At 38.8% G+C, this 14,086-nt stretch overlaps 1 protein-coding gene across 1 annotated transcript in view; it reads left to right on the top strand.

The window, feature by feature from the left end:
- Positions 1–14,086, top strand: part of KDM4C (lysine demethylase 4C) — a 453,452-nt gene that overhangs the window by 114,454 nt on the left and 324,912 nt on the right. Inside the window, exon 6 of the mRNA XM_073668849.1 lies at positions 4,428–4,477. Coding sequence (XP_073524950.1) covers positions 4,428–4,477 — 50 coding nt within the window. The remainder of the gene's footprint in view (positions 1–4,427; positions 4,478–14,086) is intronic.

The following is a 14,086-nucleotide window of genomic DNA, read 5'->3' as shown; positions in this document are numbered from 1 at the left end:
TTTTTCCTTCCCAGCCTGCACTGTATATTCTATCTCTTGCTTTGCATGGAACTAAAAAAGAGAGCCAGCCGGGACAGAGGATGATACTTTTAAGGTTGTGTGCAGCTACAGCGACAGAAGAATAATGTTTGACTACGCATGCTCGACCACCTAATATCACTTACACTTAAAGAGCCAAAAGGCAGGCATTGTTACTAACTCTATAAGCAACATCGAATGATAAAAGATAATGCATGGTTATAAAGAGATTTATGATTAATCGGAGTGGATTGAAAAAGGTCAGCAACACCATTTTCTTAACATATGAATAGGATTGTGGCGCAATGCTTTTAATGTAAACCTAACACCTGATTCTTGCTGCCTGAACCACAGGCAATCAGATGGGACCGTGCAACTCAGGTGACTAGTCCAAGAGGCTGGTCCCAGAAGGCTTCTCCTTGCCCTGTCTCTATTGAGTGATCTCTCTGCCCCCTACATGTGTGTATAGGGAGAGACCTGTCCCTCATGAGAGCTATGCAAGGACCGGCCTCTTGAACTTGTCACCCCAGCCGCATGGTTCCTGGCTTGCTTTTAAAGGTTTGTTTTCTCTGAAATGTAGCATTATTTCAGAGTTCAGGTTGAATGACTGATTCAGGTTCTTGCCTGTGGTTCAAGCAGCGTGAATCAGCTGACCGCTTCCCCTTCATTTCCCTATAGTAGATTTTCTGAAGCGGCAGTCTATGGTGTACCAGTGGCAAGTTTACTCTAAATTAAACTTGGACGGTTTCTAATAATTTAGCACCTTGAAGGTCATAAATACACTGGGTTATCTGAATTGTGCTGTATGTAGAGTAGATTTACAGTGACATTTTCCTACAAGTATGATTTCACCCTAAATATTAAATTGTAGTATGTCATCCTACTTCAGGATCCATACAGTTTTTTCATTTCTAAATTGCACTTTTGTTTTCTAATGTTTTAGGTTTTCTAGACTGGTGGACGTTTTGGTGTGATTGTGTCTATTCTTCACAGATATTAAAATTGGCCATTCTTACAGGGGTCAATGTTATTTATTGGGGACTTGGAATATATTTTGAAATACTGAGCTTTTGTTTGTATTTCTTTGTAAAATGAAAGCCCCTTTATTGATCTGGCGAGGGTACACATTGTTGTAATCTCCTACTAGATTGTCACTCCTTTCAACCCATCCTTGACATGCAGCAGTGCTTCACATTGACTCTCACGCTGCAGCATTGTGTTTTTGCTGAATTTTTTCTTTTACTCATTTTAAGATTTTGCCTTTCCATTTATTTTGCAATGTTTTAGCTCTGTAGAACATTATTTCCTTTAGAATAGTTCCTCATAGAGTAAAAGCACAATCTGTAACGTACAAGACAGACATCAAATTCTCTAGGTGCTCCCACATCTGGACGACACTCTCCATCTACAGTATATTCAATCTATTGATTTCCCATCTGAAAAATTCAACTGATGTACCCACGCGTGATAAACCATTTCTGTAGGCGAGTCTTCTGATTTTATTCAAGGGTAAAATTATTGTGAAATAGCTCTGCATAGTACTGTGCATCCCGCCTGCTGAGGGAACACATTTTGAGACGTGACATGTGCTGTTAGGTCTTCTTAACTATCTATGTGTGTTGGAGTGCACAAATAAATGAGCTTTTTACCTATCATATAAACAATGAAATAGAAGCCGAACTTGATGACGGAAGACTAGAAATGGTGCTGTGGTTATTTTCTAGGAGTTTTATATAAACTACATTATACTAGTCTTAAAATAATTCTTAAAATGTTCCATTTTTGTCATTTCAATGTCCACACACCCTTTTTTTTCACCGTTCCCAGAGCTATATTTTTGTTTTTGGCAACATACTGTAACTATGAGGGCTTGTTTTTTGTTGTATGCGTTATTTATCAGTGGCATCATTTTGGACATACAACCTAATGCTTAACTTTTATTAACTCTTTATGGAACAAATGGCTAAAACACAGCAATTCTGCTGTTACCTTTTTGACATTTTAAATGTTAGAGGTTGTCCGCTACTTTTACTTTGGTGACCTCAATGTCTGCTTGGCCAGGGTTCAACATCTGGCACCCCCACCGATCAGCTGCCATCGGCGGCAGCTGGAAGTACTCACTTGCCGAGCTGCTCAATCCACTTGTAGTTGCCGCCGCAGGATACTTTCATCTGCCTCCTATTGATTTGAATAGGAGGTGGATGTGCAGGACCAAGCCCCCAGTCCGTTACAAGCAGACGGAGCAGCTCGGCAAGTGAGTACTGCCGGCTGGCGGCCGCCGACACTAATAGCAGCTAATCATCGGGGGTGCCAGGTGCCCCGGCCAATCAGATACTGATGACCTATCCTAAGGATAGGCCATCAATGTAAAAGTAGTGGACAACCTTTTTAAGCTTTTCATTTGCTGCACAAATAAAGTGTTAACTTCGTTCTGTGGGTCAGTATGATTACGGTGATGCCAAATTTATAGTTTTATTTATATTTTTATTTTTCTATGATCAATACAGTTTGAGACAAAATAATTTTTAGTTTTTCTTTTGTCACCATAACTTACTAACATTTTTTTTTTTTGTAAATTGAGCTGTAATGAGGGCTTTTGTTTCTCATTTTAGGGTACATGTGATTTTCTAATCACTTTTTCATACACTTTTTGAAAGGTACAATGAACAGTAATACTTAACTACTTTTTTATGGCATTTCTGACGTGACTTGAGTGGAGTGAGTGCCATTAGACTAATAGAACCCCGGGATCTTGATCCCGTGGTGAAGATGTATTGACTTATGACCTAATGGAGAGTATCTCATCCCATTGCCTGAAAAGGCACAATAGTGAAGGGAACTGGTTAAAATTGGTATTTAAGCGATTAAAATAAAGTTTGCTGGAGAACAATTGGACTTGGCAGCAAATAAAGAAGTATAAGGCTATGTTCCCACATGTTGTGTTTTTTTACGTCAGAAATCTGCAGCAAAACTGATCTCTGGCAGGGAATCGGCTGCGTCAAAACGCAGGTTTTGCTGCATTTTTTTCTCTGTTTTTCTGTCTCTATTTATGCACGTACATAAAGTTCTGTGGAAAAAAAAAGAACCCTATTCTATTTTGCCATCAAAAACGCAGAAAAAAATGTACCTGTGTTTTTTGGTGCTTTTTTCAGTGACATGCTCTATGTTCCAAAAACCCAACCAAGGCACAAAATATGCAGCAAAATAAAACAAGATGTGTGAACAGAGAATTCTGGTTTCTCATAGACTTTGCTGGTACTTCAAAAAGCCGCTGAAAATTTGCATAAAAATCTGCATTAAAATACGCTGAAAAACCCAACATGTGTGAACATGGCCTAAGGCTATGTGCCCACGATGCAGAAATGCTCCGGATTTTTCCTGAGCATTTCTGCATCTCCCTGACAGAAAAACGCATGCGGGATTGTACATGCGGGATTGTACATGCGGATTGTACATGCATTTCTCCTGCCAGGGACATGCGGATGTGAAGCGTCTTTCACATGCGATTTCGCATGCGGGTTATCAAGTGTTTTCCAAGCGACTTTAGCATCACTTGGAAAGTGCTTGACAACTTGGTCACACTATATAAATCCATGCAAGTTATAGTAAAAGTATGGTAAAAAATAAACCTTATACTCACCTTCCGATGGCCTCCGGTCTCGTCCAGTGTGTTGGGCGGCTCGCGGTGGTCTAAAAGGATCTTCCATGGCGTCATTTAGTCATGTGACAGGTCACGCGACCGCCAACATCAGCAGTCGCGTGACCTATCACATGACTAAATGACATCATGGAAGGTCCTTTTAGACCATCGCGAGCCGTCGGGAAGGCAGGACCCATCGCTGTGGAGACCGGGGGCCATCAGAAGGTGAATATAATGTATTTTTTTATTTGAAATTCTTTTTTTTTCAACAGGTACTATGGTACCCAGGTCTGGATGAGAGTCTCTTCTTCTCCAGACCCGGGCACATTGAATCGCATAATATCCGCATGTTCACCTGTAGTCATGCGGATATTAAGCAATTCAATGCAAGTCAATGGCGGCGAAAACGCCGCGATTACGCAAAATAATTGGTAGTGCTGTGGATTTTTCCGTAATGATAATCCGCAGTGGAAATTTCCACAGCATGTGCACAGCACATGCGGATTATCATTGGGGAACATAGCAGACCTTCTGCCAAGCGTTTTTAAGCGTTTCTGCGGCGGAATTGCCGCTGCGGAAACGCTTAAAAAACGCATAGTGGGCACACAGCCTAAATGAAAAAAAAAATATTCAAAGATCAGCAGTGGGTTTTTGATTTCAACTAAGACATGTAATCAGGCCAGCCAAGAAATCTCAATTTAACAATACTTTGGATAACCTAATAAATGATTAAAGATTTACTAATACATTTTTTTCTTTACTCAAAAAGGTATTCTATACCACCAGAGCATGGGAAGAGGCTGGAAAGACTGGCTCAAGGTAAGCAATATTGTTGCACTGCACGCAAATGTGTATGTGTGCTTATTTGTATGTATAATTTTTACCTTTTATATTTTGTTTTATAATTTTCATTTTGATATATCTCTCCATATTAATATTTAATGTACTCTATCAGAAAACAACAATTTTTACTTTCTACTCGTGGCCGTCTCTGCATGTTTTTTATGATTAACTTGCTGCCGCCTTATGACGAATATGTATGTCTTGGCTGCACAATTAGGCTAGGTTCACATCAAGCAATTGCACTGTGTTCTTCACCATGACTTTCCAAAAAAAGATGTAAAAATGCCATGTTTTTAGTTTTGGCAAAAAGCAGCTTTATTGCATGGTGTGAACATGTCCTTCCTTTTTTTTATCAAATAATCTTGCAGGTACCATCACATCTGTCTGAATTGGAGAAAATTCTCATCAGTTAACTTACTATGCACCTAACAATACAAGGAAGGGAAGCCTTATTGTAATAGTAATCACTTGTTCTGGTGGTTTCCAAAAGAAGGTGGCCCAATGTTTTTCTAAAAATGTAATAGGTTTTGAAGGTTTCTGCATACCCATGAGCTGCCACATGGTATACCTGTAAAGAATACTTTACTTATCACATCAGCATATTTCTTTAATCAAGCACAAATGTTCGGGCATTCAGAAAAATGCCAGCATATTAATAGTTAAACAAAAGAGAATAAAATAGTTTTATTAACCCCTTCCTTACTGGTCAATTTTCCATTTCCGTTTTTTCTTCTTCCAAGAGCCATATCTTTTTTTAATTTTCCATCGAAATAGCAATCTGAGGGCTTGTTTTTTTTGTGGGACAAGCTGTACTTATGAATGAGACCATTCATTTTATCATGTAATACAGAAAACGGAATATAAATTTCAAGTGCTGCAAAACAAAAAAACTATACGGTAAAAATGACCTGGCAATATGATTTTCCCGGTCAATGCGATTGCGGAAATACCCAACATGTATAAACTATTTTTTTTTTTTAAAGTGGCAGCAAAAAAAAAAATGGGTGCGCAGAATGATGCCCTCCTGTCGGCGCAATTAATGCCGCTGTCAGAGATTGACAGTGTCATTTAATACGTTAACAGCCGTGGGCAGGGCTCCTCTCGACCTGTGGCTATTAGACAGATGATGGCTGAATAACACTGCCATAATCTGCCAGAAAAGATGTGGGTTTGGCTTATGAGCCAGCATCAAAGTCTAGGTGCCGGCATATGACCCAACTATAGGTTATACACACATGTTCATGCAATGGTTTCCCTTGTTTATATTGCATGTGCCCATGTGTATGCAGACTGAAGGATGCAAAACCACGAAGGCTTACATATGGAAGCAAGGAGTAAAGAAAGACCTGTGAAACAAATCAAACCCCCTTGAAATCTGATGACCGCTTTTACACATTCTTGGCATTCTCTCAAGCCGCTTCATCTGGTAACCACCTGAAATAGCTTTCCAATAGTCATGAAGGAGTTCCCAGAGGTGCTGAGCATTTGTTGGCTGCTGTGCCTTCACTATGCGGTCCAACTCATCCCAAACCATCTCAATTGGGTTCAGGTCGGGTGATTGTGGAGGCCAGGTCATCTGATGCACTCCCCCATCCCTCTCCTTGGGCACAAAACACTTCTAAATTTCAGTCTTTAGAGGAAAAAATTGCAATTTTATCTACGTTCTGCAGATTGTGCTATATAAATAAAATTAATTAACTCTGGATTTGGCACTCTTTTTTTCTGTTCTATGAGCAGAAAAACTGAGCTACTGCAAAGAAACCCTTTCCATCCAAGCGTGAACGTAGCGTATTCAGTATCTGAAGATCTTTGAGTCCCAGTAGATGTTTACCACTTTTTCAAATATTTTCAAACTTAGAACAAAACAGGGCATTCAATTGTATTTCAGTTATTTGCTCTTTTTGATAACAGTATATTTTTGTTATCTTGTGGTATTCGCTGACATTTTTTTTGCTCCAAATTCTTCAAAATGAAGCCCATGGTTCATCAATTTAGTGTCCAATCAAAAATGCCCTTTAATTCTGTCTTTAACCAGTTTTTGCAACTTTTTAGCACTAGAATCCTTTTAAAAGACACAAAGCGCCAAATTGAAAACTTAACCCAAAATTAGAGTGAGATACGCCCCGAAAATTTGACCTTCTCTAAAAGTCACATTTCATGAATATGTCTAAAACATCTAGATAAGCAAAGTAAATAAAAAAATTAAAGGTCTAGAAAAGAGAGACAATTTGATAAGTGGCTCAAAATGCATCGAGAATAAGGTGCAAATACTAAAGTCACTAAAAAAAGCAAATTACTCCAGAAAAGCGGGAAACAACGATGAATCAGGGCCTTCATCTTTGTTATGACATTACTATAAATACACATTCCAACATTTCCAGGCAATATTAAAAAGCTGCTTTACAATTAATAGCATAGCTAAAGTTAGCAGCCATTTTTCTTTTATTATACTAAGCAGTAAAGCAGGCAAAAAGTGTTGTGTTCTGAATTGTGTCCTTGGTTACTAAATTTACTCATAGCGTGGTAAAAGTGCACTTAGGCCAGGTTCACACAAGCGTATTTCAAAATCTATGTGCGGACCGCAGTGGCCGGACTGATCATGGTGCTCCTGACCCGAAATTACAGCATCATATTTGTCTGTGAAGCTCTAAATTCGGGTACAGGAGATACAAGGTTGGTATGCCTTTTGGAGTGTTGGAGAAACCGGAGAACCTGGAGAAAACCCAAGTAAACATTTCGAGAACATACAAACTCCTTGCAGATGTTTTCCTTGGTGCCATTCGAACCCAGGACCCCAGTGCTGTAAGGCTACATTTCTAAGCCACCGTGCTGTTCAGATTTCTCACCATAAATGAACACATCTTCTATTAATAAGTTGATTGGCGCTTATTCAAAGGCCCATTTAACATGTGGGAGGATACGAGCTATATGGTGTCATAACTAATGTTATCATAATGCGATCATTCTAACCAGATGCATCATGCATGTTACTGGCAGCACATCCACTGTTTACATTGGGCGATGTGCTGCCGACAGTGATGATTTTTATGCCAATCTAAATACTACAATCAGCCTATGAAGTAACCTTTTGTTCATTAATTAGTGGCATATTCTAATGAACCCTCATTATATAAGTTGAAAAAACGACACCGATCTATCAAGCTCAATTTTCCCCATCAACCCTTTTTTAAATGCTATAATGATATAGTATTTGTCATTACAACCTCTTGTGGTATCACCACATACTAACCACTGTAACCGTAAAGACCCCTTTGCTATATAGATGCCAGAATTGCATTTTTTCCACAAGTAATGTATGTTCCTGAGTCCTTTCATAAGGAATTAAATCTTATTTGCTTTTTTTGGCTTCTTGGCATTGAGTACTGCTGCGTGGCTTACTCGTAACCATAATATAATTATGGCCAGTGATAATCCACTTTTAGTCAAATACTCACATCTTTTAAACACCTGTAATTGATTCCTGTTTTGTCATCATCCCAGCCAAAGTACTGTAGGAGAAGGCAAATACTCAGCCAGGTTGCATGTGCTTTACTTCATGGGTGGTAGAAGCAGGAGTTGGTTGTTGATTGTGGCATACGTTACGTGGTGCTATGTACCCTTTTGCTTACTATGGATCTTGATGGCTGTAAGTGTAGGTTCACACAAGCATATAAAAATGTGTTCAGAGTTTCATCCAGAAAGTGTGCAGTCTGTATGCAATCCTATTTTTTTTTTACATCAGCAGTTATTAATAGTGATGAGCACCAGTGCTTCTTACTCGAATTTGCCAATGGTGCTCAGGTATGGGCCGAGTATCGCGGGTGCTTGAGTGACATATGCAACATGCGGCTGCAGGGACTTGAATGACTGTTAGACAGCCACAAAACATGCGGGGATTGCCCATGTCTGTCAGGCAATCACCGCATGTTTTGTGACTGTCTACTAACAGCCGTGAAACATGCGGCCGAGGGGGACTCGTCACTTGAGCACCCGTGATACCCTCTGCATACCCGAGCACCCTAGGCAAACTCTAGTAACGAGCTCTTGCACTCATCACTAGTTATTAATCATTTACAGGACCATTTACAGATTCCTATGTTACAGAATTACAATGTAGCTGTAAAAATTAATTGAATGCTATACTGTGGCTTTGTATGGCATCCGATATTTATTTTTTTTGGCACCCATAGACTTGAATGGATGAGACTCCTCCAATTTATGGAAGAAGCTAGTGCATGCTGCCATTTATTTTTATTTTTTCACATGCAGTTTTGGTCAGTGAAAAAAAAAAATCTCTCATTTGCACTACTCCATTGAATAATATTCGTCCGAGTGGGTTTTTTCTCAGACAGCACTCAGACCGAAAATACATTTGTGTGAACAAGCCCTCAGTATTCCTAGTGAATTTCTTACTACAACAGTCTTGTAGGTACAGTATCTGTATGAGCAAACACTATGGTCTGCAAAGGGGCCAATATGTTCCTCAATTGCTAGTCATGTGACAGTAGTTCAGTTTTTTTATCCTCTCAGGATACACTACATACAATCTTATTTAAATGAATAAAAATCTAGGGGAAACATATTAACTTAATAGCAGTTGCACAATACTCACTGACCAGATGCTTGCAGGTATAATTAAATTCTGTGAAGTAATTACAGTGATAAAACAATGACTATTTAATTCATTTTGTTGACTGTGTAGAATGTGATGAGGCATCACCAGTTGTCCAGGTCAAGTCTGCACTCAATGCATAATACCAGACAAAGGCTGGAATATTTTCCATTATCTTGTCTGCACATCATAATTATCACACTTGCCTTTTATGCCTGGATGCTTTCATCTCTAGTTTCTTCCGAAATCTTGATTGACTGTAACACCTACAAATATTTTATCTGCAAGACATTAGGCCTTGTATCTAATAATAAAGTCATTTGATTTTTGTCCTTCAACTGCTTAGTTATTCTACAATGCCTTAAAAATAATGCAGTAAAAAGATAATTATTCAGCTTTACTGCTATCTTATTCTTTGTCTTTATTCTGTAAGTAGTCTAGTGGTTTTAACCCTTAAATCTTAGTCTTTTAAATAATCTCGATGGTGCAAACAAAGATTTACTTAGGGAGACATTACCCAGTAGCCCTTCCCCATTGTCTTTGTGTCTTAAAAAGCAAATCTTGAAATAATTAGTTTTTTCCTACCTGACCCTATTTAAAGAGGACTTATCAGGTCTAAAGTGGCAATTGATTGTTCTTATTTTATTAATACAGTTTTTTTCTTTAAATACATTATATGGTCCCAGAGATATTGGCCTTTTTATTTACTGCGATTTTTCTTCGACCTTTTTCAGAAGGAGAGAATGCTCAATCCTATGTATGGTCATGCAGTATATACAGAGAATCTCTGCTAGTTCACACAAACGGCAATGTGTGTGTATAATATACATTGTATGTGTATATATGTGTGTGTGTGTGTATGTGTATATATATATATATATATATATATATATATATATATATATATATATATATATATATATATTATATATATATACAGTGCAGACCAAAAATTTGGACACACCTTCTCATTTAAAGATTTTTCTGTATTTTCATGACTATGAAAATTGTACATTCACACTGAAGGCATCAAAACTATGAATTAACACATGTGGAATTATATACTTAACAAAAAAGTGTGAAACAACTGAAAATATGTCTTATATTCTAGGTTCTTCAAAGTAGCCACCTTTTGCTTTGATGACTGCTTTGCACACTCTTGGCATTCTCTTGATGAGCTTCAAGAGGTAGTCACCAGAAATGGTTTTCACTTCACAGGTGTGCCCTGTCACGTTTAATAAGTGGGATTTCTTGCCTTATAAATGGGGTTGGGACCATCAGTTGTGTTGTGCAGAAGTCTGGTGGATACACAGCTGATAGTCCTGCTGAATAGACTGTTAGCTGCTTTTTTCTTGCCATAATACAAATTCTAAGTAAAGAAAAATGAGTGGCCATCATTACTTTAAGAAATGAAGGTCAGTCAGTGCGAAAAATTGGGAAAACTTTGAAAGTGTCCCCAAGTGCAGTTGCAAAAACCAAGCGCTACAAAGAAACTGGCCCACATGAGGACCGCCCCAGGAAAGGAAGACCAAGAGTCACCTCTGCTTCTGAGGATAAGTTTATCCGAGTCACCAGCCTCAGAAATCGCAGATTAACAGCAGCTCAGATTAGAGACCATGTCAATACCACACAGAATTCTAGCAGCAGACACATCTCTTCACCAACTGTTAAAAGGAGACTTTGTGCAGCAGGCCTTCATGGTAAAATAGCTGCTAGGAAACCACTGCTAAGGACAGGCAACAAGCAGAAGAGACTTGTTTGGGCTAAAGAAAACAAGGAATGGACATTAGACCAGTGGAAATCTGTGCTTTGGTCTGATGAGTCAAAATTTGAGATCTTTGGTTCCAACCACCGTGTCTTTGTGCGACGCAGAAAAGGTGAACGGATGGACTCTACATGCCTGGTTCCCACCGTGAAGCATGGAGGAGGAGGTGTGATGGTGTGAGGGTGCTTTGCTGGTGACACTGTTGGGGATTTATTCAAAATTGAAGGCATACTGAACCAGCATGGCTACCACAGCATCTTGCAGCGGCATGCTATTCCATCCGGTTTGCGTTTAGTTGGACCATCATTTATTTTTCCACAGAACAATGACCCCAAACACACCTCCAGGCTGTGTAAGGGCTATTTGACCAAGAAGGAGAGTGATGGGGTGCTACGCAAGATGACCTGGTCTCCGCAGTCACCAGACCTGAACCCAATGGAGATGGTTTGGGGTGAGCTGGACCGCAGAGTGAAGGCAAAAGGGCCAACAAGTGCTAAGCATCTCTGGGAACTCCTTCAAGATTGTTGGAAGACCATTTCCGGTGACTACCTCTTGAAGCTCATCAAGAGAATGCCAAGAGTGTGCAAAGCAGTCATCAAAGCAAAAGGTGGCTACTTTGAAGAACATAGAATATAAGACATATTTTCAGTTATTTCACACTTTTTTTGTTAAGTATATAATTCCACATGTATTAATTCATAGTTTTGATGCCTTCAGTGTGAATGTACAATTTTCATAGTCATGAAAATACAGAAAAATCTTTAAATGAGAAGGTGTGTCCAAACTTTTGGTCTGTACTGTATGTGTGTGTGTGTGTGTGTGTGTGTGTATGTATATATATATGTATATATATATATATATATATGTGTATATGTGTATATATATATATATATATATATATTATACACACACATTTTAACTACCGCTCAAAAGTTGGGGTCACCCAGGCAATTTTGTGTTTTCCATGAAAACTCATACTTTTATTTATCAAATGAGTCGCAAAATGATTAGAAAATATAGTCCAGACATTGACAAGGATAGAAATAATGATTTTTATTGGAAAGAATCATTTTCTCCTTCGAACTTTGCTTTCGTCAAAGAATGCTCCCTTTGCAGCAATTCCATCATTGCAGACCTTTGGCATTCTAGCTGTTAATTTTCTGAGGTAATCTTGAGAAATTTCACCCCATGCTTCCTGAAGCCTCTCCCACAAGTTGGATTGGCTTGATGGGCACTTTTTGCGTACCATACGGTCAAGCTGCTTCCACAACATCTCAATGGGGTTGAGATCTGGTGACTGCGCTGGCCAATCCATTACAGATAGAATACCCGCTGCCTGCTTCTTCCCTAAATAGTTCATGCATAATTTGGAGGAGTGCTTTGAGTCATTGTCCTGTTGTAGGATGAAATTCGCTCCAATCAAGCTCTGTCCACAGGGTATGGCATGATGTTGCAAAATGGAGTGATAGCCTTCCTTATTCAAAATCCCATTTACCTTGTACAAATCTCCCACTTTACCAGCACCAAAGTAACCCCAGACCATCACATTACCTCCACCATGCTTGACAGATGGCGTCAGGCACTCTTCCAGCATGGTTTCAGTTGTTCTGCGTCTCACAAATGTTCTTCTTTGTGATCCAAACACCTCAAACTTTGATTCCTCTGTCCATAAAACTTTATTCCAATCTTCCTCTGTTCAATGTCTGTGTTCTTTTGCCCATATTAATCTATTCCTTTTATTAGCCAGTCTCAGATGTGGCTTTTTCTTTGCCACTTTGCCCCGAAGGCCAGCATCCCGGAATTGCCTCTTCACTGTAGACGTTGACACTGGCGTTTTGCATGCACTATTTAATGAAGCTGCCAGTTGAGGAGCTGTGAGGCATCGATTTCTCAAACTAGAGACTCTAATGTACTTGTCTTGTTGTGCAGCGGGGCCTCCCACTTCTCTTTCTACTCTGGTTAGAGCCTATTTGTGCTCTCCTCTGAAGGGAGTAGTACACACCGTTGTAGGAACTCTTCAGTTTCTTGGCAATTTCTTGCATGGAATAGCCTTCATTTCTAAGAACAAGAATAGACTGTCGAGTTTCACATGAAAGTTCTCTTTTTCTGGCCATTTTGAGAGTTTCATAGAACAAACAAATGTAATGCTCCAGATTCTCAACTAGCTCAAAGGAAGGTCAATTTATGGCTTCTCAAATCAGCCAAACAGTTTTCAGCTGGGCTAACATACTTGTGCAAGGGTTTTCTAGGGTTTTCTAAACATCCATTAGCCTTCTTGCACAGTTAGCAAACACAATGTACCATTAAAACACTGGAGTGGTGGTTGTTGGAAATGGGCCTCTATACACCTATGTAGATATTGCAATAAAAACAAGACGTTTGCAGCTAGAATAGTCATTTACCACATTAACAATGTATAGAGTGTATTTCTGATTCATTTAATGTTAGCTTCTTTGAAAAGAAATGTGCTTTTCTTTCAAAAATAATGAAATTTCTAAGTGACCCCAAACTTTTGAATGGTAATATATATATATATATATATATATATATATATATATATATATATATATATATATATATATATATATATATATATATATATATATATGTGTGTATGTATGTATATTGTGTGTGTGTGTATATGTACAGTGAAGGAAATAATTATTTGATCCCTTGCTGTTTTTGTAACTTTGCCCACTGACAAAGACCTGAACAGTCTATAATTTTAAGGGTAGGTTAATTTTAACATTGAGAGATAGAATATCCCCCAAAAAATCAAGAAAATCACATTGTATAAATTAGATACTTATTTCTCACTGTAAAATGCAAATAAATGTATTTGACTACTCTGGCAAACAACAGTTAATACTTGGTGGCAAAGCCCTTGCTGGCAAGCAGAGCAGTCAGACTTTTTTTTTGTAGTTGATGATGAGGGTTGCTCACATGTCAAAAGGAATTTTGGTCCACTCCTCTTTGCAGATCATCTCTAAATCATTCAGATTTTGAGGCTGTCGCTTGGCAACTCAGAGCTACAACTCCCTCAATAAGATTGATATGGGATTAAGGTCTGGAGACTGGCTAGGGCATTCCATGACCTTACTGTGCTTCTTTTTGAGCCACTCCTTTGTTGCCTTGGCTGTATGTTTTGGGTCATTGTCTTGCTGGAAGACCCAGCCACGACCCATCTTCAATGCTCTTACTGAGGGAA

This window comes from Phyllobates terribilis, unplaced genomic scaffold, assembly GCF_046119375.1.
Source record: "Phyllobates terribilis strain yellow unplaced genomic scaffold, ASM4611937v1 Scaffold_1__5_contigs__length_1240528914, whole genome shotgun sequence".
NCBI classification, from domain to species: Eukaryota; Metazoa; Chordata; class Amphibia; order Anura; family Dendrobatidae; genus Phyllobates; species Phyllobates terribilis.
Note: the sequence above shows the minus strand (reverse complement) of the source record. Positions and strands in the feature narration are given on the sequence as shown.